Genomic DNA, 27436 nt, shown 5'->3' with positions numbered 1-27436 from the left:
AGTCTGATGCATGTTTGATGAATTTCAGCATAAGTAAAGTCATGAGGATGGACAAAGTGAAAGGAGGCCTTATTATTATCAAGCAGTAAATATCCTTCAAGTTTCAGTTTTTGAGTAGAGCTTGGGAGTTGACATCATCCCCAGCCTGTTGTCAGTTCCACATTATGGGAATAGTCAGACAAACTGTTTACTGGTAAAAGATAAAGTAGCTTTTAAATTTAAGGATATTTAGGAAGGTGCTCATATCCTAAATAAGGTCAAAACTAGAATATGCTTCTCAGGTTTAGTCACCACACCTGAAGAAGTACTAAAAGCTAATACTGAAGTTCCAGAGTAGGGTAGTAAAAATGGTATCAGGATTAAGAGAGCTGAGCTACGGGCAAGACTAGAGGCTGTACACCTTGGAAAGAGAAGAGTGCGGGGTGACCTGATCTCAGACTTTGTTTTTAAAACATCGATGATGTGGATAGGGAGCATTCTTCAAGGGATATAGGGATAGAGCAATCAGAGGACATAACATGAAATTAAGCAAGAAATTTGCGCAAAAAAATTGTAAAACTGCACTTTTGTAGTATAAGAGTGGTGGTTGAATGGAAAAGAATGACTGAGGACATGATAAATGCAGACAGCAGACATAAATTTAATTTGTATTGTGGTTGACAAGGATCAAGAGATGGGGCCCCCAGAATGTTAAAACTCCCTCCCTAATCAGTTCAAATAGGTAATTATGTATGTACTCCACCCTAAGCCAGGTAACCAGCTGTCAACAAGCCACGGAGGTAGGAAGATTAGCTAGGTTGGCTGCTATGTCCATCATTCAGACAGATGCGGATGGGCATAAGTGAATTCATTGTTAGAAACTAACCACTATACCATGGGATATCATAAAATGCATCATGACCTGAAAAATACCCAAGATCCTCAAATATTTTTACATTTAAAGGACCAAAATATTTTGGACATTTTTGAGATCTTTTATAACTGCACTTGCAAAACATCACTTTTCAAGGCTTCATTATACTGGGTCATGTAGAACTGGAGTTGAAGTGCTGTCATTAGGCTAACCAGGTCATATGAAACAAAGTGAGTCACAAGAGTGTTTAAGGTGCATACCTGTGGATGATACATTCAATTTTTTTAAGTTTTGTGCATGATAGCTAGATAGTGGATGTGTGCAAATGAGGTTATTGTTTATTTGTTCCTGATGATGCCTTGCCAAGGGCAAGAGAGGAAAAAAAAAAGGTATATACCTGGCTATCTTTATTGCTATTGCTGCTTGTTATCTCGTAAGTGTTGTGGGTACTTTCTTGTAATTCATCAGATAGTCTTCCAGTCCCATTCACAGGTACCTGTATCACAATCACTACTGTCTTACACTTCACAGTCCATTACGAATGGCAGTATTGCCCTTATAACATCTTGAAAGTAAGTAAAGGCTAAGCTGAGTCTGAGGGGAGTTGCCAGTTTGTACGAGACCTCCACAATAGGCACAAAATAAGAAAATCTAAGTTTGAAATAGAGGAACAGGCTTCCTGTAGATATCCAGGAGTAATTTTTTTTCCAGTTCACGAGATAGTGAAAGAATAAGAAAACAACTCATTATATTTCACATAAATTTTTCCATGTCCTTACAAAGAGTCATAAGTACAGTAAAAGTCATCTGTGGTTTAAGATTGTAAGTATCAAATCCTCTCTTGAAATACTTTTGTAGGTAAAGAAAATTTTTTATTGAGTATATTTAAGTTAATGTACTGTATAACTTCCTTAAGACGGTAAAATACATTCCTGTTGAATTGGATAGATGTGCATGCCAGATATTGTAGTTATGTTGCCAATAATTTTGGTAAGGGTTTGCTGTATAGTAATATCTGTTTACACTTACTAATTATTGTTCTGTAAATATCTCATTTATAAAACATGTAATACCACATAGATAATTACTAATTCATATAACAGTAATACTTCATGCTTATGTCAACATCTCCTTAGATTATAAAATATTACAGCTAACCCCATTAATACAACTAACTCTACTAACTACACTAAACAGTGCAAGGAAACGTCCTGTTCCTTATCACCGACCAACGCCTCCTCCCTCCCCATCCTCCTCTGAGTCATCTTGGTGGTCGCGCAGTCGCAGTCGCAGCCGAACTCGTAGTAGATCGTGGAGTCGTACTCGTTCTCCCTCCTACAGTAGGTAATCAAGTAGAAACTTTATTTACTTTTATGCAAGAGCAGGACTGTATTGCAGAGAAAAATGCATCATAGAGCTAATGCTTTGAATGACGTATCACAGGGGTTTTATACAACTGAAAGAGTCCTTTGCATCAGAAATACAAATTTTAGACAACAATAAAGATTTCTGTATATCCAAAAATGTATATACTAATGTCAGTTTGTTACTTTCCAAAATGTGAAGCAGCAGCATTATATGAATTAATGTTTGTTGCACTTGATATTTTCATAAAGTGTTGTTAATTTTCCATTTTAAGACTTAAAGTAAGTGAACTGATAAATCGTAAGATTCGAACTCCTCAGTAATGCGGTAAATACATTACTCAAGAGTTTAATGTAGAGCTGAGTTAGACGTGCATCCTGTTAAGATAAAAAAAAACAGGTCACTAATTATTTGCAGAAGATATACTTAGAAAATGATCTTTTAAATTTTATATCATACTTTCATACTCAAATGATACCCAATATTGTTGACAGATTTTGAAGAAAGTATATAATGTGGCATGGCATAACTCTGTTGCTTTACCTCCTGGGGGAGAGAGAATGAAATATTTATGGATAGCCTTTGCTTGTGTCATTGTGACAAGTTCTTTCTTTTCCAGTTCTGTCAATATTCTGTTTTTAGTTACAGAAACCCTTTCTTGCCATAGGGACTTAAACCAAATGGTTTTATAGATGCAAAGGCTTTTATGATTACTTTTAATGAAGTGGTTAAGGATTGGGTCATCTGTTAGGGTAGAATACTCATACCTTGTGGTATATGTGAAAAGGGAACACAGGAGTTCTAAATTTAGAATTGGCAGTGACACTTAAGAGAATGTGTGTATGTGATAAAACCAATAATGTTAATTTTTTGTAATTGATATGAAATTTTTTTCCTGTAACAGCTGTATTTTTCATTTATATGTATATATGAATGTGATTATATTAATAGTAATACACTAATTTAGTGTTAATTTTCTACTGAGATGAGATAAATCTGTCATGAAAAAATTTACTCAGCATCCAGTAATTTAGTTGAAAAAAAAAATTATTTTTATTAATAGGCTTCAAGTTGAAAGACTGATAGCAACTTTTGCATAAATATTAGTTAGTATTCCATTGGTCACATACTGTATTATTATTTGGGAAGTAGAGTGCAGGTTCCCAACCTTTTCATGTATATTTGTACCTGGGTAGTCAGCTTTTAGATAGTCCTAACAACAGTGTTGACTAATTCATTAACCAAATTCACCAGTATTGAGATATATTCCACTTTGAAATTTTGACAAAGTTTGATCTGTCCATCATGAAGGAACCAAGTGATAAAATTACATTGGTACTGTTCTAGTCATAATAGGAATGTTAGTGCTTGTACCAGTTAACTAGTCCTCAGTAAAGCCATAAGATTTAAGTTAGTGGTGAAATATTGCTCAATCCAATTGATGCATGCCAGGGAAAACTGTAAGTTTCAGATGAGGATGTACAGTGGCATACATTGGACACTCAAACCATCAGTTTACGCAAAAGGATTTTAATGACACGGTGGTTGAGAGTAAATTAGTAATTTTGTCACGGTGTTCTTTTTAGTAGACTGAAATGTGATAATTTAGTACAGAATTCCACTGTTCAACTACAAATACTTAACAAGAATACTCAGCAAAGGATTTAGTGCAATATTTGTATAGAATTAGATTTTGAGATTTCATAGTTTATGTAAGAAGAATTACCTGAGATTCTCCCACCTACTGTAAGACATATGATGGCCCATTACTTAAGGATCTACATCTTCAGATCAAACAGAAGCCAAATCCTATTTGTACTTAATCTATTTTCTAATTTATTTATTTATTTATTGGTTACTCTGTTAGTATACCATTTATATCGTTATTGAATATTTATATTTTTAGTGGTAACTTAGTTTTACTTTCATTTAGTTTATATAACTAGTGTGTATGATGTACATTTATATTCACAGATCACTGTTTGAGAATGATTAATTTTTGATAAGAATATTTGTCATAAGTTTTTGAACCATTGTAGATGTTAGATGTTCCTTGTTTAATTCATATACAGCAGCACATTTTTTGTTATCTAGTCATTACACAAGTAAATACGGTATGCATTTCATGTGTTTTTTGTGGTTACAGTGGTACTTTATGTCTAGTCAGTGCAAGCTACTTCATCAGTATTGTGTTATGGCAATAGAAGAAGCATCCAGTAGTGATGGTTATTTGTGCAAATTGTTACATCTATTTCTGTAGATAGTGTGACCTGAACCAGTAATGTATGAACAAACTTCCTTGCTGCTAATTGGCTAGTGAGTGTACATGTATACACTTCATGCAGATTGCCTTGTGCAATATTAAGAATTAATTTCGGTTCGAGTTGGATGATTTAGGGAGCAGAGTGGTGTGTCTGGCTGCTACTAAAATTGTCATTACCCTAATTCTAGTTTGTATGGTAATATGAAAATATCCAAAAATTTGACTTGGAAATCTGTGTCAAACCTTTCATAATTAGCAGCTTCCGGAATCCATCCCACAATACCACTTTGCTACTGTACATGAGCAGTCTAAATTGGTTTGGTAGACTGCTGCACCTATAAGCCATTGTTAAATTAAGTGGTTTTACCAAAAGGCCAGCAAGTGGCTTTTTGTAGTTTGTGGAGTATACAGTTTATATGAGTTCTCAGTGACTTCAAAAAGTACTAATGTTATTATTTGTTGAATTTTGAAACAATTTCAAGTGATTGTTAGAATTTTGCCCATTACCCGATGTTCCAAGTATTTTTGTTTTCCTACGATTCTAGATCATTTGTGATGTGATGTACAACATGAAGCAGGTCTGAATAATAAGTCAGTTGTACTGAACAAAGCACATTTGCTTCCCCATTTGGCCCATATGGTGTTTCCCCAGTGTAGAGTTGTGTGATTTCATTAGAAAGTAGAGAACTACAATGAAGATATGGCTCTTTTATTTTGTCCTAATTGTGGTGAAGATTGGAAGATCTGTTCACAAAATAATTCTTTTTCCTAAAACTTGAGTGTCTTGTCAGTAGTAGTAAGTGATAAACATTCTCATGAAAACTCCACTAGGATTCAGAGTTTGTTATTATCTATTCTTAATATCAGAACTCATTGTACAGTTTGTGAATTACAGTACCTTATATTTCCTGGTAAATGTATACTGTAGTTTTTCAGATATAATATTCAGTACTGCATATCATATTCAGTACTATATATATATTATTTTATTATACTTTGTCGCTGTCTCCCGCGTTTGCGAGGTAGCGCAAGGAAACAGACGAAAGAAATGGCCCCCCCCCCATACACATGTATATACATACGTCCACACACGCAAATATACATACCTACACAGCTTTCCATGGTTTACCCCAGACGCTTCACATGCCCCGATTCAATCCACTGACAGCACGTCAACCCCGGTATACCACACCGCTCCAATTCACTCTATTCCTTGCCCTCCTTTCACCCTCCTGCATGTTCAGGCCCCGATCACACAAAATCCTTTTCACTCCATCCTTCCACCTCCAATTTGGTCTCCCTCTTCTCCTTGTTCCCTCCACCTCCGACACATATATCTTCTTGGTCAATCTCTCCTCACTCATCCTCTCCATGAGCCCAAACCACTTCAAAACACCCTCTTCTGCTCTCTCAACCACGCTCTTTTTATTACCACACATCTCTCTTACCCTTACGTTACTCACTCGATCAAACCACCTCACACCACACATTGTCCTCAAACATCTCATTTCCAGCACATCCATCCTCCTGCGCACAACTCTATCCATAGCACACGCCTCGCAACCATACAACATTGTTGGAACCACTATTCCTTCAAACATACCCATTTTTGCTTTCCGAGATAATGTTCTCGACTTCCACACATTCTTCAAGGCCCCCAGGATTTTCGCCCCCTCCCCCACCCTATGATCCACTTCCGCTTCCATGGTTCCATCCGCTGCCAGATCCACTCCCAGATAACTAAAACACTTCACTTCCTCCAGTTTTTCTCCATTCAAACTCACCTCCCAATTGACTTGACCCTCAACCCTACTGTACCTAATAACCTTGCTCTTATTCACATTTACTCTTTTCTTTCTTCTTCCACACACTTTTCCAAACTCAGTCACCAGCTTCTGCAGTTTCTCACATGAATCAGCCACCATATTCAGTACTATCTTACTAATAATGAGACCCCCAATCTTCATTAGTTACATCAATCAACTTATGTGACCATTTTCAAGAACATTATTATCGCCTAATTCAAGGTCCTTTTAATCCTTTTACTCTTCACCCTAGTTTTTCCTCCCTTTCACACTCAATTTATGGCAGTACACCTACATCTAGGTTCTCCAATACTGAATTGGGAAGATGACATTGGTCAATGATGGCTGAAAGGTTTCCAGGGCCCCCATGACTGACATAAAAGTAAATAGAAAATGCTACACATAAATCCTGTTTTTTCTTTCTCACACAATCTCTAATGCAAAAACCCAATCCAAACATCCTTTACCACACCTGAAATCACTTTGTTCCTCCCCAGTCTGATGCTCTGTATGTGCCTTCAACTTTTCAATCACTACTCTCCCATACAACTTACTAGGTAAACCAAACAAACTTACACTCACCTTTGTACCCTTTACCTTTATACAGTGGCACTATACATGCATGCATTCAGCCCATACTCAGGCATCATGATCCATACATATAGTGAAAATCCTAACTAACCAATCAACAACACAGTCACCCCCTTTCTAAGGAAATTCATCTACAATACCATTCACTTCCTGGCTACAACCTTGCTTATCATATACATTTAAATGGAAAAATATCTTTTGGTCAGTAAGCCTTGGCTATGCAGTTTTCTAAGAACATAACCCAATTGTGTAGTGGGGACCATCCATACCTGTATTATTTAGTTAAATGTCTTTAGTCTGGAAATTCTCACTAATACAGTTCATTAGGTATATGAAAACTTAAGTGTCCCTTACCAGGTGACTATCCACAGCTGGAATATGATGATTCCAATTGAATTTGACATTGTTTCTACTTTCTCTCTCACTCATGGGAATGGCTGATTACTTGGCATTCTTTTCATTTTACCCCATTAACACCTCAATTAGGTTTCCTTTCCAACCTTGTGAATCTTACCTTTTTCATTCTTTCTTTCACACTATTCGCCATCTCCCGCATTAGCGAGGTTGCGTTAAGAACAGAGGACTGGACCTTTGAGGGAATATCCTCACCTGGCCCCCTTCTCTGTCCCTTCTTTTGGAAAATTAAAAAAAAAAACAAAAAAAAAACGAGAGGGGAGGATTTCCAGCCCCCCGCTCCCTTCCCTTTTAGTCGCCTTCTACGACACGCAGGGAATACGTGGGAAGTATTCTTTCTCCCCCTATCCCCAGGGATATTTCATCACTATTGTCGCTGATAATGCATATAAGTTGTGTTGATATGTCAGCAAATGAACGAAAACAGGCAGGAGTTAGTTCTAAGTATCAAGAGAGTTTTCTCAACACATTTTTTACTGCCTATTTTATTTACTCATTCTTGGGTTTTATTATATATTTATATATTTTGCTTTGTCGCTGTCTCCCGCGTTAGCGAGGTAGCGCAAGGAAACAGACGAAAGAATGGCCCAATCCACCCACATACAATGTATATACACATGTACATAATTCATACTGGCTGCCTTTATTCATTCCCATCGCCACCCCGCCACACATGAAATAGAAACCCCCTCCCCCCCTTATGTGTGCGAGGTAGCGCTAGGAAATAACAACAAAGGCCATTTTCGTTCACACTCAGTCTCTAGCTGCCATGTAATAATGCACCGAAACCACAGCTTCCTTTCAACATCCAGGCCCCACACAACTTTCCATGGTTTACCCCAAACGCTTCACATGCCCTCGTTCAATCCATTGACAGCATGTTGACCCCAGTATACCACATCGTTCCAATTCACTCTATTCCTTGCACGCCTTTCACTCAAAATCTCTTTCACTCCATCATCTTTCCACCGCCAATTTAGTCCCCCACTTCTTATTCCCTCCACCTCTGACACATATATCCTCTTGGTCAATCTTTCCTCACTCATTCTCTCCATGTGACCAAACCATCTCAAAATACCCTCTTCTGCTCTCTCAACCACACTCTTTTTATTACCACACATCTCTCTTACCTCATCATTACTTAATCAAACCACCTCACACCACATATTGTCCTCAAACATCTTATTTCCAGCACATCCACCCTCCTCCGCACAACTCTATCTATAGCCCACGCCTTGCAACCATATAACATTGTTGGAACCACTATTCCTTCAAACATACCCATTTTTGTTTTTCCAGATAATGTTCTCGACTTCCACACATTCTTCAATGCTCCTAGAACTTTCGCCCCCTCCCCACCCTATGATTTACTTCCCCTTCCATGGTTCCAATCGCTGCCAAATCCACTCCCAGATATCTAAAACACTTCACCTCCACCAGTTTTTCTCCATTCAAACTTACCTCCCAACTGACTTGTCCCTCAGCCCTTCTGTACCTAATAACCTTGCTCTTATTCACATTTACTCCCAGCTTTCTTCTTTCACACACTTTACCAAACTCAGTCACCAGCTTCTGCAGTTTCTCACACGAATCAGCCACCAGCGCTGTATCATCAGCAAACAACAAGTGACTCGCTTCTCAAGCTCTCTCATCCACAACAGACTGCATACTTACCCTTCTTTCCAAAACTCTTGCATTCACCTCCCTAACAACCCCATCCATAAACAAATTAAACAACCATGGAGACATCACACACCCCTGCCACAAACCTACATTCACTGAGAACAAATCACTTTCCTCTCTTCCTACACGTACACATGCCTTACATCCTCGATAAAAACTTTTCACTGCTTCTAACAACTTGCCTCCAACACCATATATTCTTAATATCTTCCACAGAGCATCTCTATCAACTCTATCATATGCCTTCTCCAGATCCATAAATGCTACACACACACACAAATCCATTTGCTTTTCTAAGTATTTCTCACATACATTCTTCAAAGCAAACGCCTGATCCACACATCCTCTACCACTTCTGAAACCGCACTGCTCTTCCCCAGTCTGATGCTCTGTACATGCCTTCACCCTCTCAATCAATACCCTCCCATATAATTTCCCAGGAATACTCAACAAACTTATACCTCTGTAATTTGAGCACTCACTTTTATCCCCTTTGCCTTTGTACAATGGCACTATGCAAGCATTCCACCAATCCTCAGGCACATCACCATGAGTCATACATATATTAAATAACCTTACTAACCAGTCAACAATACGATCACCCCTTTTTTAATAAATTCCACTGCAATACCATCCAAACCCGCTGCCTTGCCAGCTTTCATCTTCCGCAAAGCTTTTACTACCTCTTCTCTGTTTACCAAATCATTCTCCCTAACCCTCTCACTTTGCACACCACCTCCACCAAAACACCCTATATCTGCCACTCTATCATCAAACACATTCAACAAACCTGGGTTTTATTATGCATTATATTACCTGTTTTACTTACAAATTGTTTAAATGTATTTAATAATTTTTTTCATTGTATATTCAATATGATCAATGGATAATATTTCAAAAACAGTAATATTATAAAAGTCTGTAAAATTACCAGCTGCATCAATCAGATGCAGTGTTGTCAGGGTCAGACAGGTACAGGCAACACTGAATCCGCTTGTGATAGAAACATTTGCCTCATCATGGTCAACTTTCATTGTTGGAAGAGTCATTATCCACAAAATCATTTACCGTGTGATCCAGAGATAGATCATCATCATCAAGTAGTCCTGTATCAGCTGCTCAACTTCCTTCCTGGAAAACTTACAGAATGTTTATTTTACTTGTGCACTGTGCTAAGAGATAGTCCTCAATACAAATGGCTTTAGATATTTTTTGGAATTCAGGGGTGGGTCAGCCAGAAAGCATAGGCTTTTTTGTTCCATTGAGTGGATTGTGAAGGTAGCTGCCATAATCTTAGTGACAGTCATATCTTTCATAGTTGGATTTCTCAGTTATAAGTACATAATTCCAAAAGCACTTAGTTTATCATCTGATAATTATTCAAGAATTGCACCAATATTATCAACTTATTGACTTTAATGAGTTCAATTATAACCAAGTTCTGGTGTATCTGGATATTAGATTACAATTTATTTAGATTTGGAGTTAATAAGATTTGAAGTCACTACTTAAGATCAATGTTGCTTACTAATGTAGAATACTTTTTTACTTTAAAAATAGTAAATGGCTGTCTTTAAATGTACATTCATCTTGAAAGTTACTTTAGTATACCTCATTTTTGAGCACAAATACAGTATATTCCATCATGGCCAAAAATCAGAAAACTTTGTTTCTATCTACTAACAGCAATCAGAGCAGGTATAAACCACACTTATCAGAAGACATTAAGAGCAATGGCAGCTTACAAGATTAGAAAAAAAAAGCTAAGTCCTAGGTAAATAGGGTTTGTTAAAGACATATGTATCCATCCTTCACACTTTCCTGTCCTGCGTATATGACATCTCATCTTGGTGCTCTATGAATAACTGAGAAGCGTGAGGATTTTTTTTATGCAGGTTAATTAAAATTGCAGATGAAATAAAGGTATCTACATATACATCCAGAGAGCATGGGCCCATTTAGATGCAAGTTGGGAAATCTGAAAATGTTTATAGGGGGTCCACAACTTATGAAATCCCTGAGCTATATTCCTGGACTCTCTTTATAAATTAAATTCTTTGTACGTAAGATAACTTACAGTAGTTATTGAAAATTGGCAAGAATTCTGAGTAACTACCAATACCTGCCATTATTTTTTTTAAATAAGAGATTACATGGCATTAACAAAATATGAAATTAAGTATCAAGTAATGAAAAATGCACATTTGATTATAATTACCTAGAGCCCTCAAGCTGGCTTGCTCATCAGAGGGTGTGATGCTATGGGAGAAGGTAGACGACTAAATGGAAGATGGTTGAAACAGGTGAGGATGGCTCTGGCTCCCTTGACGAAGAGGTTGAAGGAGTTTCCTGTGGTTCTAGATTGGTTCTAGCTCCCCTTGCAAAGAGGTTAATGGGGTTGGCTCTGGTTCCCCTGATGATGAGGTTGATGGGCTTGGCTCTGGCTCCCCTGATGAAAAGGTTGCTAGTATTGGATTTGGTTACCCTGGTAAAGAGGTTGATGAGGTTGGCTCCAGCTCTCTTGGTGAAGAGGTTAATCATATTAGCTATGGCTTGCTTGATGAAGAGGTTGCTGGATTGGCTCCGGCTGCCCTGGTAAGATGGTGATGGGGTTGGAGACAGTTGGCTGTCTCCCTAAGAGAAGAGGTTGATGGGGTTGGCTCTGGCTCCCATGGTGAAGAGGTTTATGGGGTTGGCTCTTGGTGGAGGTTGATGGGGTTGGCCTTAGCTCCCCAAGTGAAGAGGTTGTGATGGGGTAAGCTCTGGCTTTCCTGAAAAAGAGGTTGATGGGTCTGGCTCTGGCTTTCCTGAAAAAGAGGTTGATGGGTCTGGCTCTGGCTTTCCTGAAAAAGAGGTTGCTGGAGTTGGCTCTGGCTCTCTTGAAGAGGTTGCTAGAGTTGGCTCTAGCTCCTCTGGAGAAGAGGTTGCTGGAGTTGGCTCTGACTCCCTGATGAAGATATTGATGGGGTTGGCTTTGGCTTTCATGGTGAAGATGGTGATGGGGTTGGCTCTGGCTCTCATGGTGAAGGCATTGATGGGGTTGGCAATGGCTCCCTTGTTGAAGAAGTAGAAGGGGTTGGCTCTAGCTTTCATGGTGAAGAGCAACGTTGATGGGGTTGGCTATGGCTCCCCTGTTGAAGAAGTAGAAGGGGTTGGCTCTGGCCTTCCTGTTGAAGAGGTTGTTGGAGTTGGCTCTGGCTATCTTGTTGAAGAGTTTGATGGGGTTGGCTCTGGCTGTTTTGATGAAGAGGTTCAGTTCCCTTTCAACCTTCTTTAATTACCTTTCAAGGGTATACTGTTTAGTGGCCTTCTTTATGGCAGGTAAGCATTTATGAACCCCTCTGGAGACCTCTGTAAACCTCGAGAGGCTCTACAAACCTCAAAGTTTCAGCCAAATCCTTTGTTGTGAAACTTCACCAAACTCAGCATTAGTTTCCTCTGCAGCCATGTGGGCCCCCAGATCAGTTATATAATGAATGGAGACCCCTTAAGAATGAGAACCGAGCAACTGAACTTTGTCATCAGGTTCAAGCTCCTGCTCAAACTACATACCCATTTCCATTACCTTGTCAGTCACATTCTCAACTGTGTCCTCAATTCTCTTCTGGTCAATGATAAACTGAAGACAAAGCTTCTCTCACACAGTAATCATGTTTGTCTGCTTCACCTCATTCCAAGATTCAACAATGTTCTTGATGGCATGGTATATAGCATAATCGTTCCAAATTGTATTTGCAAAGGTCTATGTAGATAGTAGGCCTTGAAGACTGCAATGATCCATGATGGCAGAGAATGATGCCTTTGCAATACCCTTGAGAGCCTTTGGGTTCTCAGAGGGGTGCACGAAGAGTGGTTGAAGTTCATAATCACCAAATGCACTGCCACACAGCAGTAGGGTAAGTCTGTCTTTTGCAGATTTAAACCCTGGCATGGAACACCCTAGAAATTTAAGTGTGGTCAGGCATATATATAACCCTCCTCTTATTCACTTTAGCCAAAGCATCAGGAAGCACACTCGCTGCTTTAAAATCAGGACCATCAACCTCCCGACTCACATTAATGTTGTGCAAATTGGCTCTGGCTCTAAAGCAGTTAAATCACCCATGTCTAGCTATGAATTTCTCTGTTGCTATCTTTCTGTGGGGCCTTCTGAGCCTTCTCCTGAACCAACATAAGGCTAACAGGGACATGATGCTGGTTCTCATCCTCAAACCAGTACTGACAAGTTTCTCTACCTAAATGATTAAGGAACTCCTTTTCTTAGTAATGAATGATGGACTTCACTGGTTCTGATCCCTTTCCATGCTCAAGAATTCTCACCACATGCTTAAGAACAGTCCTGAAAGTAGAATGGTTAAGGACGACTGAATGGCTGATCTGTGACTAAGTTTCACTGTTCTCAGAATGCTTTATAATGTCGGGCTTCGCCTTCAGGGAAAGGCTTCAACATTAATTAGATGCACAAGCATCAGCTCCATCATTCTTATACTTTTCTGACATAATGAGGATTACTAGAAGGGTTAAACTGTAGACAGAAGCCATTCAGCACAAGTAGAAGCCTGCAGAAAAGGGCACCAATTTATGAAGTTTGCTTTGGTTAGATTTCACTTTGTCCCATTGAGGCATGCCAATGAAAAGAGTATTTTCATGGTTCACAAGTACTGATAATCATTTGTATGTTGGACAGGAAATTAAATTATATTTTTTGTAGCCTGTTCATTAAGGATTCCCTACATGTACTTCCTTGACACTTTCCCAGTAGAAAGTATAAATATTCTCACAGCACTTAAAGTTCAGATGAATTGCAGTAAGTTGCTCACCCTGTAGACAGAAAACAAGGTCTTCAGATTTTGTTTTCCAATATAGAATAAAAGACATACAAGTATAAGTAAAGGGAAGGGCAAACAAGTTACATACCTTTTAAGAGGTCGTGATATGGTGCTGAATTTGATGTGTAGATCATCTGATGGAGATGATAATATGATGGCAGGAGTAGGGTCACCTCATGATGCAAATTCACTACATAGCACTTATCCTTATCTTTGTTTACTTTGTACATATGTATTTACACATTTTCATACATTTACTGGAAGCAGGAAGAGCCTTCTGGGGCAAATTCACTAAATGGCACATCCCTGTATGCTCCTCTGATTTTGGTCTTCATTCCACACAGAGGAGGTTTTTCCATATTCCATATTCCATATTTCTCATCATCCAATTTCCCATGCACTTCTCTCTTATCTGATGTATTAACGTTTCATCCAGCACTCCCTGAATATCTTTAAGATTCTTGTCAGACAAAAAGTGGCTTCACATAATCTGAAGGCAGGAAATGATGAAAAAAAAAAAAAAAATGGAAATAACATGTGGTGAGACCAAACATTCACAGATGTTCTTTCTTTTTTTATGTTTGCAAGCTGACCCCCAGTGAGTAGGATATGAATCAAACTGTATTTTGCCAGTGGGTGGGATAGGAATCAAAACATATTTCATATGGGATATGAAAAGAAAATTATTCTGCCATAAAATCATTATGAAATGCATAATGGGTAAAAAAAAAAAAAAAATAGCCTTGAAATAACTTGAAATATTATATTATGAAAGGCAAAGATTACTTTATACATAAAGGAGTTTTCCTATTTCCAAATCTGTTGCAACTATACGGGTTAGGTGATGTTATTCAAGCTTGTACCCAAATTCTTATATGTCATTGCTATAAGTCACTCTGTGAGACAAAGTTGTACTGGGGATGGCTGTACTGATCAATACACATCACAAAAGTGTACCAATTGTTTCATTTTTCTTACTGTCTCTCTTGGAACATTATTTTTATATATCTAATCATCATGCCTGTGAGATTACAATTCTTCCATTTTTCTGTTACCATCAAAAGATGCAAAAGTCAAGGGGGTTAAGGTTGATTGATTTCATTTCATTCATAGACTCTCTGATTCTGTACCAAAAACACCAATAACTGATTTCTCAATAATATGTAAAACAAGCAAATTTACATATTCAAATCTGAATACCCACTGAAAACAAACCTTGAACTTTTTTGCTCGACATTTTACTTAATCTTGAAATAGTTACTTAACAAGAACACTATAACAACTCTCCTCCTTTGGTTCTTTTTGTGGGTTCAGTTGCCATCCAACTGGAGCACATACTCGACTATCACATTTTTTTTCATAAATATCTTTTCATCTTATCCGCAAGGTATTTTTAAACCAAAAATAATATTCCTAAGTCACGTGGATTTTACCATTACTTTTATATGTGTAAAGCATTTCCAGATACAATCACTAAGATTTAAATTCAAGAATGAGCCATTTAACACTTAATTACCATTTGGAGGCCTTGACAATATTGTAATGAAGTTGTAATAGAAGGCTTTAGCAAATTAGGCAAAACTGTGGCTTACACTATCATGGGTAGAATGTTCAATTCTTACTAATATGACATTAAAAAAGTGTATAATGAGTGGACCTTGGTAAATATAAAAAAGTAGTATACAAAACCATAAAAAACAACTACAAACAAAAGTGACACATTGGCTGTAAGAAATACATACACTATTATTTTTCTGTCTAGTCATCTTGTATATAATATTGTGAACTGTTAATGTTCACATTCCTAATCTATTTTTTCCTTTTACTTCTATTACCTTCCGCCTTCCTAGTCCCTCTTCGTTTGTGTCCTCTCCTTACTGCACCTGCTCCCACAGCCCCAGCCATTACAAGTTTTCTAGATTTATCACGAAACTGATGATGATAGTCAATCAAGGAGTCTGTTTGCTTGCTGATAGGAATGAAATTTTTAATTGGAGATGTTGGTATTTCATATTCCTCTTTTGATTCTGTAAAGACAAAGTGTAATTCCAATGTAATTCTAAAAAAATGCATTGTAATTCCTGAAGTGAAGGATGTATGTAAGTGAAAAGATGTTTTAATGAAGATAATTATGTGGCACGTTGTTCTACCTAAGTGCAACTAAGTGGTACCATCGAAGTGAGTATTGTTGAAGATAAGGCTGGAAGATAGGTTATTGGTTGTCCTGCACTAACCTTACTTCCTGTCCCAAGAATCCCTTCTATCCTTATGAGGCCCCCTGAAGCTTTCAGGAAGCTGGCCACATTCATCAGTTAGGGTCATAGGTCATAAAGGGTTGTGAAAAGTGTACATCTGTGTGCAGAGCAACTGAATAGTAAGTGCTCATGTCCTCTTTATGGTAATTGTATTGGGGTAATGAAGGGTTTTGGGATATGCTGCAACGTTGTTTGTAGCATTGCTGTGATCAGTGATGTCCAGAGCATAAGCAGAAAAGTGAAACATGTCTCTTTGGGATTTAAGTTCTGATAGGTTGGGGTTTAAGACTGCACTGGATATTGGTTGTGTAAAGCTTGCCAGGTTATTTCAGTATGTATGTGTTTTGTCAGTTATATTTGTTGGGGGTGGCAGGATCTGTGAGTAGAGGTTACTGAAGTATGAGGCAGGGGTAAGCTATTTATTTCTACTTGGGGGTTGGTAGTTAATTATAGCTGCAAGAGTTGGAGGAGTCTAAAGCTGTTGCACTGAAGTGAATGCTGAGATTGTTGGAGTGGAACTTTAAAGTTATGGTCTTTGTTTCACCATGTGCTGTGAGTACACTATTTTGTGTAGTTTGCAGCTTTGTTTGATTTGCTTTGGAGAAGGTGGAAGACCAAGCAAGTGGGGCATAGTTTAAAGTGGAGCTTTTGAATTGTTTGTATAGGTTGTTGAAGGATTCTTTGCCTTGTCCAAATCTGGTGCCAGTAAGTGTTCAAGGGCATTCAGTTCGTGTGTTGCTTTTTTGTTGATGTTATTGGTATGGGGAATGAATGTCATATGTGACACTTAGAATGGTTGTTTTGCTCAGTCAGAGGCTGTGAGCTGGATTCGTGTCTGGAGTTAAAAGAATGATCTGAAGACTTTTGTTATGATACAGACATTTGTTCTGGGCATGCTGTTGTTCTAATTATGTAATGTAGTGTTCCATGTTTGATGTTGCTATGAGGTGTCAGGGTGATGTGATGTAATTGTGAGGTTGAGGTTTGCCTAAGGTAATGCAGTTGAGTTGGAGAAAGAATTGCTCCCAGGGAAATTCCACTGCACAATTTACATGTCACAGAGATGAAGCCATCTTGTGTATAGCTACAGCATGGCTACCAGCTATAAAATTAGCCAACCACTTTCTATCATTTGTTGTGGAAGGTGATGTCATGTATTTTTTTGAAAAGATACTCTGTTGATGTCTATAGCCACTAGGACTGTGCAGGAGGGGGTTGTGGTTGAGTGAATCCACCTAAGATACGTTGTATGGGGTCAGTGTGCAGTGTGGTGGTAGTGTGTTTTAGTGGGTGGGTGAGAGCAGGATGTTTTGTTTGATTCTGTTATTATCTTTTCTTCAAAGAGTTTGGATACTGAGGATAGAAGTGATATTGAGTGGTAGCGGGTGGGATGCTGAGTGGTTTGGAAGGTTTTAGGATTGGTATTATGTTGGCAATTTGGAAGTGTGTTATATTCAACTCACACAAACACAAACCACCATACCTCATGACCTGTAGTTCAGTCTAGCAGACATGGCCAGCTTCTTGTACCATGAAGGTCTTTATAACTACATATGAGATTTGGAAAAAAATTCAACTCAATGACTGTACTGCACAATCGAGAATTGTGTTCAAGAAGGAAGAGAGGACAAAACTTGCAAGAAACAGCATGGTTATGAGATACTAAAGAGACAACCAGAAAAATGAGGCACACCATGCATTTCTGTAAGGGATTTATAAAAAACTGAATGGAAATTAATAAAGAAATATAAACCAGTAAAGAAAAAAGAGCAAAATTATTAGACTGAGCAGTCAGGCCTGGAAAATGCTAGAGGTGTCTTTGGTTAAGGCAGCATGAAGCCTCTTTCATCATAGCCATCCCCTTCCGGAAGAGAAGCAGGATGTAAGAGATACAGACACACAGGAGCATGTGGAGGAAATAGCGCATAATTCCATGGATAAAATAATGAACAATAAAACAGAATGCACAGAAACAAAATACTAGATACCAAATGAAATGAACATCTTCACATATTTGTGATACATGTGTTTCATCAGGTGTAAGTAACTGTTATTATGAGGAGCCACTTCACCCATAGGGCTGACAATCACCATCTCCTTGCTCAGACCATTCTAATCATCCACCAATTTTATGCTAATCCAGTACTTCTTTACCTCTTTCATAACCCACTTCTTCCTAAGCATCTGATAATGGCCTCTGGTAACTCTGATTGCTACTGCTACTCCCTTCTAATGCCAGTAGAAGGGAAATGCAGACTCCTTTGGAGTGACAAGGTTTTTGATGAGACTGTACTCTCAATGATACAGCCTTGCCAAAGGTAACTAACTTTTAACTTGCAGTATAACCTTGAGCTAACAAGAGTCCACAAAACCCTATATATTTTTTCTTTCATAGGTGTTTGCTATATCCCAGGTGAGCAAGACAGCCTCCAGAACAGATGGCTGAGCCTTAGAGGAAAATGGATTCTCATTTAGCTCTTTCTTCTATCCCTTTTTATGTTTCCCCAGCTGCTTCATATGCCCTGGTTCAAGGTCCAAGAAGGCTTGGGGAATCACCCATTTCAAATAAAGTTTCCAGTTATTCAAGATTTTTATACAATGAATAATTTAAAAAAATATATCAGATTGGGGAAGAACAGTGTGGTTTCAGAAGTGGTAGAGGATGTGCGGATCAGGTGTTTGCTTTGAAGAATGTATGTGAGAAATACTTAGAAAAGCATATGGATTTGTATGTAGCATTTATGGATCTGGAGAAGGCATATGATTGAGTTGATAGAGATGCTCTGTGGAAGGTATTAAGAATATATGGTGTGGGAGGCAAGTTGTTAGAAGAAGTGAAAAGTTTTTATCTAGGATGTAAGGCATGTGTACGTGTAGGAAGAGAGGAAAGTGATTGTTTCTCAGTGAATGTAGGTTTGCGGCAGGGGTGTGTGATGTCTCCATGGTTGTTTAATTTGTTTATGGATGGGGTTGTTACGGAGGTGAATGCAAGAGTTTTGGATAGAGGGGCAAGTATGAAGTCTGTTGTGGATGAGAGAGCTTGGGAAGTGAGCCAGTTGTTGTTCGCTGATGATACAGCGCTGGTGGCTGATTCATGTGAGAAACTGCAGAAGCTGGTGACTGAGTTTGGTAAAGTGTGTGAAAGAAGAAAGTTAAGAGTAAATGTGAATAAGAGCAAGGTTATTAGGTACAGTAGGGTTGAGGGTCAAGTCAATTGGGAGGTAAGTTTGAATGGAGAAAAACTGGAGGAAGTAAAGTGTTTTAGATATCTGGGAGTGGATCTGGCAGCGGATGGAACCATGGAAGCGGAAGTGGATCATAGGGTGGGGGAGGGGGCGAAAATCCTGGGAGCCTTGAAGAATGTGTGGAAGTCGAGAACATTATCTCGGAAAGCAAAAATGGGTATGTTTGAAGGAATAGTGGTTCCAACAATGTTGTACGGTTGCGAGGCATGGGCTATGGATAGAGTTGTGCGCAGGAGGGTGGATGTGCTGGAAATGAGATGTTTGAGGACAATGTGTGGTGTGAGGTGGTTTGATCGAGAAAGTAACGTAAGGGTAAGAGAGATGTGTGGAAATAAAAAGAGCGTGGTTGAGAGAGCAGAAGAGGGTGTTTTGAAATGGTTTGGGCACATGGAGAGAATGAGTGAGGAAAGATTGACCAAGAGGATATATGTGTCGGAGGTGGAGGGAACGAGGAGAAGTGGGAGACCAAATTGGAGGTGGAAAGATGGAGTGAAAAAGATTTTGTGTGATCGGGGCCTGAACATGCAGGAGGGTGAAAGGAGGGCAAGGAATAGAGTGAATTGGATCGATGTGGTATACCGGGGTTGACATGCTGTCAGTGGATTGAATCAGGGCATGTGAAGCGTCTGGGGTAAACCATGGAAAGCTGTGTAGGTATGTATATTTGCGTGTGTGGACGTGTATGTATATACATGTGTATGGGGGTGGGTTGGGCCATTTCTTTCGTCTGTTTCCTTGTGCTACCTCGCAAACGCGGAAAAAAAAAAAAAAAAATTACTTTACCCTTTACACAGAGGAAATATTAATATATGTCAAGAATAAGCACATGAAATGAAAAATAAAACAAGTTAGTTTAAGTTTCATTAGTTTAAAAAAAAGTGGCGACAAAACAAATTGGTACTGGAATGGGGTTGTGTCCTCACAGACTACATACTGTAAAACAATTTAAAACACTCACCCATCTGCTGCAGCAAACATGTCCATTACTGTTGGCTTTCATTTTGAAGGCAGGTGATTATGCCTGGTTAAACTTTCAAAATTTCCATATTAGGGTGCTGTATTACTGTATCACTGCACTGAATAACAAACATTATTTTTTTTCTTTTTACCGAGCTGCGCTAAACTGTAAGATTTTCTTAGCTCTAACATTTAGGACAATTATATATCATCACTGGAAAGAAAAGGATTGACACATAAAGGCTCAAGCTCAGTAGCAAGTGGGTCACACTGTTGAGCATTATGAAGAGCATCAGGCACATCGAGGTCACTTGCATAAAAAACTTATCTTCAAAGTGTGCAACAGTGAGGTCATCAACAAGGAAAGGGTCATCTGGAAGGCAACATAAAGTTGAAGGTACCTGAACAATAAACACTGCTGCTGCTTTTCTGATGAGTGACATCCTTCCCTGGTTTTGCACCAAGAACTTTACTGAATGACTTATGGATGTCTCTGTTTGAGTGATGCTTGTTTTTATAAAAATTCTGAGTGCTGGTGTGAAACAGCATGACTTCCTAAGGGCTGAAGCACGACTACTTTTCAAAAATGTGCACAATCTTCTGAAAGGCTTCAGCTTCTAACCACATAATGGCATCTAGACGTTCTTTGTCATAATCTTCCTCCTCCTTCTCAGAGGATTCATTTATGGTTTGGGAATCAACAAGACTGGATATTAAGTCAGAATCTATGGTACTGAATCTTACTGGAGCTCCCTTTTCACCATAATGCCACTCATCTACTTTAGTTTCCATTATTCTGGCACACTACTGAAAATGCTGAGATTACTCTCAACTGATTTATCTGCCTAATGCTGAAACCCTCAAATCCTTCCTCAGAAGAAGATCCATCAACAATCATGATAGATGGCCACAGTTTCTTCCAGGCAGATTTCAGGTTGATCTTGTTTACCATCTTCCAAGTAACTGTAATGTTGTACATGGCATCTTTAATTGTGTACTTCAACTGAAACAGAGTGACTGGACCATCGAAGTTTAGGATTTTACGCTTTTAATTCCTCTTGTAGTGACACTTCATAGTTTCAATTATTCCTTGGTCTATGGACTGGATTGAAGATGTAACATTAGCAGACAGGTACGCAGCAAAAATATTTTTAGAGATGACCTAGCTTTCATGGGGGTAATGAGCTTGACAGGTGTCTAGAAGCAGGATGACCTTGGTGTCAACAAAACTAATGACCACATCAAGCTTAAATGTTATATACAAAAGTATTTTCCAGGGATTGGTGAAAATATCTTGTAAAAGGTGAGCACGCTGGAGCACAATTCCTTGCATAATACACACACATCACTAAATTTCCTGAGATACAGGTAAATAATTTCTGAGATTTTTTTCTGCAGATTTACTTGCGAACTTCAAATTGATCTAGACGAGATGTATTTCTTTACTAAGACCAAATTCAGTGCAACTGCACGGCATCAAATAGAGGATTATTCGAACCTTGATCAAAACCAATTACACATATGAAACACTTCACTATAGTCAGGTTTGCCCACTGCCAAAATGTAATTGAGGTTTGCCTTTCATTGTTTCATCAGATGTATCTAATCACTGGACAAAACCAAGAACAGACTTTTGTCTTTTAATGTACATTGATTGAGCTTTCAATTGAGAAAGTATTAAAAGTACCTTCACTGAAAGTGAAATACTGCAACAATATCTACATTTTAAAAAAGTTTGCCCTCAATATCCAGTTAAAAGGAATTGAAATGAGACTTGAAAATTATTTTTTCCATGTGTCTTTGTGAAGTTCTCTCCTTTGGAGCATCTTCAATAAGACAACACACAGGAACAGGCTTGATATTCAAGTGCCACACTGAGTTGCACTAACAAAAGCTATGCATAAATGAGCTTGCATCAAATAAGTTGCCTACAAATTTTTCCAAGTCTAGTTAAAAAAAAAAACTTTTAATCTTTATGATTCTCTTAGTATTAATTACTTCCACTACATTTTCTTGATAACTTATCTTTTAATGTTTGTATATTACTTTTTTAACATAACTATTTCAAGAAAGTCTTCAATTACAACCATGAATTCTTGATGGGCCTATACTGTAAACACCAAAAAGGACTTCTTTTTAAGGGATAATAATATTAAGATTCTTGACCTGAATCTTTATCATACTTTGGTTCTCAGAATATATCTAAAGTCCACCAGTATGTTCCTACATTGAGTTACTTTTAAATTCAATGGTACCTTGATACCAATACTATAAATCTTGTACTGTTTTATCTTATAGGAATAAAGGGCTTCAATGTAACATCCATTACTAATGGCAATGTTATGTAAGGTGAGCATACTGATGGACTTCTGAAGCCCCTAAAATGCAATTTTCCTTTTAACTGAATATATCTTTATGTTCCAAACAAGGGATAATGACCTGTAAAAATCACTTTGCTATTCTCATGTCCTGAGTTTAAATAAAATGGGTGAGAACCACTATATTATACGGCCATTAAAAAAAAATCATAAATGCATCCACTTTCAAACCTGCTCTTTTATGATATACAGATCATAAGAATTCTTTCTTTCATACATTTCAATCATTATTTCTTTCATATATATCTATCATTATTATGTGAATATATATCTGCTTCTAAAATTGTCTTCAAAAACATTTATGCAGAAAAAAATATATTCTGACCTCTGCCTGACCTAAGCAATGCCAGATATTAGGATATGCTGGTTACAGAAGCATATCCCCTAAATATGTTACAAGAAAAACTTTTTACACCAATGTCAAAGTACTGTATTTGTGTATATATCAATAACAGTTTTAAGGAGCGGTACAGGTGAACAAATACAAACTGCATAAATAATTCAGCAGTGGACATGAAAATGATGTACCTTCTACTGTTTAACTTTGAATCATTCAGACACTATGATGCCTAGTTTCTCAACTTCAGGTTTTCCTGAAGTTTTTCATTAAACAACAGCTTTCTGCAATTCTGATTAATTAAGACATTCATGAAACACACTGGACAGAATTGTATCGATCCTGATTATTTCAATAAGCATTCGTATTAGGAGATATTGCAAACTCCACATACATGAGCTTTCCAGTTAGTTGAACCAGATAATAAAGCATCTATTGTACCTTAAACATAGCTCATATAAATGTATTTCTGATGTATTATGACAAGCCACCAAGAGTATTGCTAGTTTTTCATCTTCTGTAACTATTCATGGCCATCCAGTACACATTAAGACACCTACAGTTAAGTCACAATTCATGTCAATAAGGAGCATAGGTTTCAAAAACCTCAGTGAGGTGGCATCTTTACCGTTTTCTTTTTGCCCAAAGTAATGTTTACCTGTTTTCCTAATTGTTCCAATGACTAGTTTCATAAAATCATTTTTACTCAACTTTACGAACAATTTCAACTTTAGTATCATATTGTCTGACCACCCTTGAAAACTCTTTAATTGCTGGAAAATAATCTTTTTCCCAGTTTCCCCCAGCTAAACCACTTCCAATTCTATATGGAAAAATTATTTGTCTGAATTTCTCATCAGGAACTCTCTGGGCTAACTGACTGAGGCCTTCACGAAACCAAAGAATTCTATTTTCTGTGGTGTCCTTTAAAAGGCCTGATAAAAGATTCTTGTCACTTGGCAATGAATATTTCTGCACTTTCTTCATATGCCCATTTTTCCAACCACCTTTTTCTGCATTATCAGTCAGAGCTTTCTCTAACTGACTTATGAGTTTCTTTGTCATGAAATTTTCTTTCTTTTCCTTCCCCATGTAATACTGCCCAAAAATATTAACTACTGCTGGTCCTTGTGATAAAGATGGTGGCCGGCATATCTCAATATTCCCTGGCTGTGGTCGATCATCAACTATGGCACGGTTAAGAGACCCAATTGCCCGACGTTGTGAATAGGAATTGCAGTATGGATATACTGATGCTAAAGTCTGAGAGAGTCCATGAGGTCTGACAGCCACACAGTTGAGTATCTGCACCAATGCTATGTGAGGGCTCCTGAACGCTGGGTCAGTAATGTCCCCAGTAATGCACACCATGTTACCTATAAAGAAGAGAGATTTGTTGCACCACATAAAATCCCTTGTTTTTGAAAGCAGTTGGGTATGGGATATACTCATATCTTAAATAAGAAAATGTATTTGTAAATTGCTAATGCCCCTTACATGTGGTTTTGTTCCCCCTCATAAATGTCATCACATGATTGGACTAAAAATGACCTCCAAATATCAGTAAGATGCAAAACTTTATATTCAGTATCTCTATTAAAAGTTTGCTCAGAATCCATTCTACATTTCTGCCAATACTGTATACACTGGCATTTATTGGAATCTAATTACACATGGCCTTGACTAAAGACATCAATAAATTATTCTGATGCAAAATTTTTTAAGCAGCATATGATACAAAACTGGTCAAAATCCATTTGAGTCCACAGGGCAGGAGTAATATTGGTACCAGAAGCAGTATCATCAAATTTTGTAAGTAGTATCTAAGGCTGCTCAAACTACGAGAAAAAATCATGATGGATGCCACAGATGGCTATAAGCAATTTTCACTTGTGTGGACTGATGAGACTTCTTGCAGGAGGAGGTAACTGGCCATAGAGATACAACATACAAGCACAAGGAACTTCACTTTGACCCATATTCACTGATTATCATGCTTTTCGTTGACACATAAATTCTAAGCCTCGTCATAACAGGACCAAGTTGTTGTATTTTGATTCTGTATATGAAAATAGGTTTTAAAGGGCCTCTAAAGGATAGTCCCATAATCAAAAGATATATTTGGTTTACTATGTTTGTACAAGTCTATTTGGGGATTATTAGGAGCTTCCTCTTCTCATAATGGTGCTACATTAATTACAAAAAAGTGAAAAAGATTTTGTGTGATCGGGGCCTGAACATGCAGGAGGGTGAAAGGAGGGCAAGGAATAGAGTGAATTGGAGCGATGTGGTATACCGGTGTTGACGTGCTGTCAGTGGATTGAATCAGGGCATGTGAAGCGTCTGAGGTAAACCATGGAAAGCTGTGTAGGTATGTATATTTGCGTGTGTGGACGTATGTATATACATGTGTATGGGGTGGGTTGGGCCATTTCTTTCGTCTGTTTCCTTGTGCTACCTCGCAAACGCGGGAGACAGCAAAAAAAAAAAAAAAAAAAAAAAAAAAAAAAAAAAAAAAAAAATTAATTACAAATTCCCATAAATATTCTCTACTTCTAAAATGGTTCCAGGTTGTTTCTGTAAATGATAAAATTCCTCCACAATATCATCCGAGTCAATCCTATGGAAAAAAAAAAGCACCTGTCTAGCATAAGCTTTCGACAGCTGCCTTAATTAATTCATCTGATTTCAGGGCTTGCAGGACAATTAGAGGTAGATTTAAATAAGCACTGGTCATGGATTCTAGTGAAGATTCCTCCACAGCAAAGCCTGCAATGAAAGCTATGTGGCTAAAAATTGATCTTAAAATTTGCATTATATGTAACTCAAATGCCTCAGTTAAAAAACTTGCCAGACCAAATAATGTCACATTTACCACAAGATAGAAGTTCTTGACTCATTATTACCATTAACAGTGCTGCTCAAAACACCTTTACCTCAGATAGAAAGATTATTACTATCATTATCATTTTACAATTACAGCTATTTATCCCTAGGGACAGGAGGAAACAATACTGCCCACACATCTGCATGTCAGAGACGGCAACCAAGAAGGGTGTGAGTGGGGGCCTGAAAATTCTCCCCTCCTGTTGTACTTTCCAAAAGAAGGAACAGAGGAATGAGCCAAGTGAAGATTTCTTTCCTGTAAGGCTCAGTCATCTGCTATGGATGCTACCTGGCTCATGCGGGAGACAGCAAACATGTATGAAATACAAATAAAATTATATATATATTTTTTAATTTCTTTGCCAGTTCTTGTATCAACAAGGCAGCACCAAGACCATACAAAGAAAAGAATTCATTTGTTAACATCTATTTTTTTGTTGTCATATGTAATGCACCAAATTCATAGCCCCCTACCCACAACCAGGCCCCTAAAAACCTTTCAAAAGTTTCCCCTGGCTCTTCATACACTCTGATTCGATCCACTATTTCCCCATGTATACCATAACACTCCAATTCACTCAATCCCATGCATGCACTTCATCCTCCTACATGTTCAGGCGCTGAGGCTTCACAATAGTTTTCACTCTATCCTTCTATCTCCAATTTGGTCTCTCCCTTCACCTTGTTCCTCATACTTCAGACACATGTATACTCTTTGTCCACCTCTCCTCATATATCCTCTCCATATGTCCAAGCCATTGTAGCACATCTTCTTCAGCTCTCTCAACCACACTCTTCTTCCAACCACACGTCTCTTATGCCCTTTCATTACTTACTTGATCAAACCAAGTCACAACAAGTAGTTCTGAAACATTTCCACCAAACAGTTCTCAAACATTTTATTTCCAACACATCCTTCCTCCTTCATGCATCCTCATCTCCAATTCATGCCATGCATCCATACATTGTTGGGTCTACTAAAAATTCAATTTCACACTCCCAGAGAAAAACCTCTCTTTCCATACATTCCTCAATCCTATAACCTTTGCCTCCTCTCCCATCCTATAGCTCACTTCTCATTTCTTGGTTCCATTTGCTGCCATGTCCACCATCAGATTTTTAAAACACTTCACTTCCTTGATATTTTCCCATTCAAACTCATATGCCAACTACCCTTCACCTTTACCATGCTAAACCTAATACCCTAATTTTGAGAAAGCTTCTCTGACACATTTTTGTTTCCTTCCACTATGATAAATTTTCATACCTTAAAGGAGTTTCCCCCTTGTTCCTGCCTGGTGATACATCTTAATCAGCCTCTGAAGCAGGAGGGGCAAATGATTTTTGGCAGTCCAGATACAAACTATCCATCCTCCCTTCTGCCTAAAACAGAACTCACTCTCTCATCAGCATTTAGGAGGTTCATTACACAACTCCTGTCCTCAAAACTGTGCCGTCTCTACCGTAAGTGACTTTTTGTCTGTACAAAGTCATCCATTAGCTTCCTGATTACCTTTTCCTGAGCCTTTCAGACATCACTCACCAGGGAAACTGGTTTGTAATTCAGTGCCTCCT

At 38.1% G+C, this 27436-nt stretch overlaps 2 protein-coding genes across 14 annotated transcripts in view; one reads left to right on the top strand and one right to left on the bottom strand.

The window, feature by feature from the left end:
- The window catches only part of LOC139746254 (uncharacterized), a 140458-nt gene extending 135278 nt beyond the window's left edge, over positions 1-5180 (top strand). For all 4 annotated transcript variants that reach the window (XM_071657275.1, XM_071657273.1, XM_071657276.1 and 1 more), the window contains one exon: positions 2051-5180. In XM_071657275.1, the coding sequence (XP_071513376.1) occupies positions 2051-2201 (151 nt within the window). In that variant the 3' untranslated portion in view covers positions 2202-5180. The remainder of the gene's footprint in view (positions 1-2050) is intronic.
- Positions 1-27436, bottom strand: part of LOC139746253 (uncharacterized) — a 91764-nt gene that overhangs the window by 8202 nt on the left and 56126 nt on the right. The window contains exons 9-13 of one of the 10 annotated variants that reach the window (XM_071657261.1): positions 20262-24351; positions 13892-14293; positions 11193-13795; positions 9906-10113; positions 1600-2188 (exon numbers count right to left, since the gene is read on the bottom strand). The exons of 1 other annotated variant lie outside the window; for it this stretch is intronic. In XM_071657261.1, the coding sequence (XP_071513362.1) occupies positions 23678-24351 (674 nt within the window). In that variant the 3' untranslated portion in view covers positions 1600-2188; positions 9906-10113; positions 11193-13795; positions 13892-14293; positions 20262-23677. Of the gene's footprint in view, positions 1-1599; positions 2189-9905; positions 10114-11192; positions 13796-13891; positions 14294-14551; positions 15831-20261; positions 24352-27436 lie in introns of those variants that run through there. 8 more of the 10 variants (XM_071657262.1, XM_071657263.1, XM_071657264.1 and 5 more) reach the window with 8 other exon arrangements.

This window comes from Panulirus ornatus, chromosome 64 (assembly GCF_036320965.1).
Source record: "Panulirus ornatus isolate Po-2019 chromosome 64, ASM3632096v1, whole genome shotgun sequence".
In the NCBI taxonomy this organism is placed as follows: Eukaryota; Metazoa; Arthropoda; class Malacostraca; order Decapoda; family Palinuridae; genus Panulirus; species Panulirus ornatus.
This window is presented reverse-complemented; position numbering and strand designations above follow the sequence as displayed.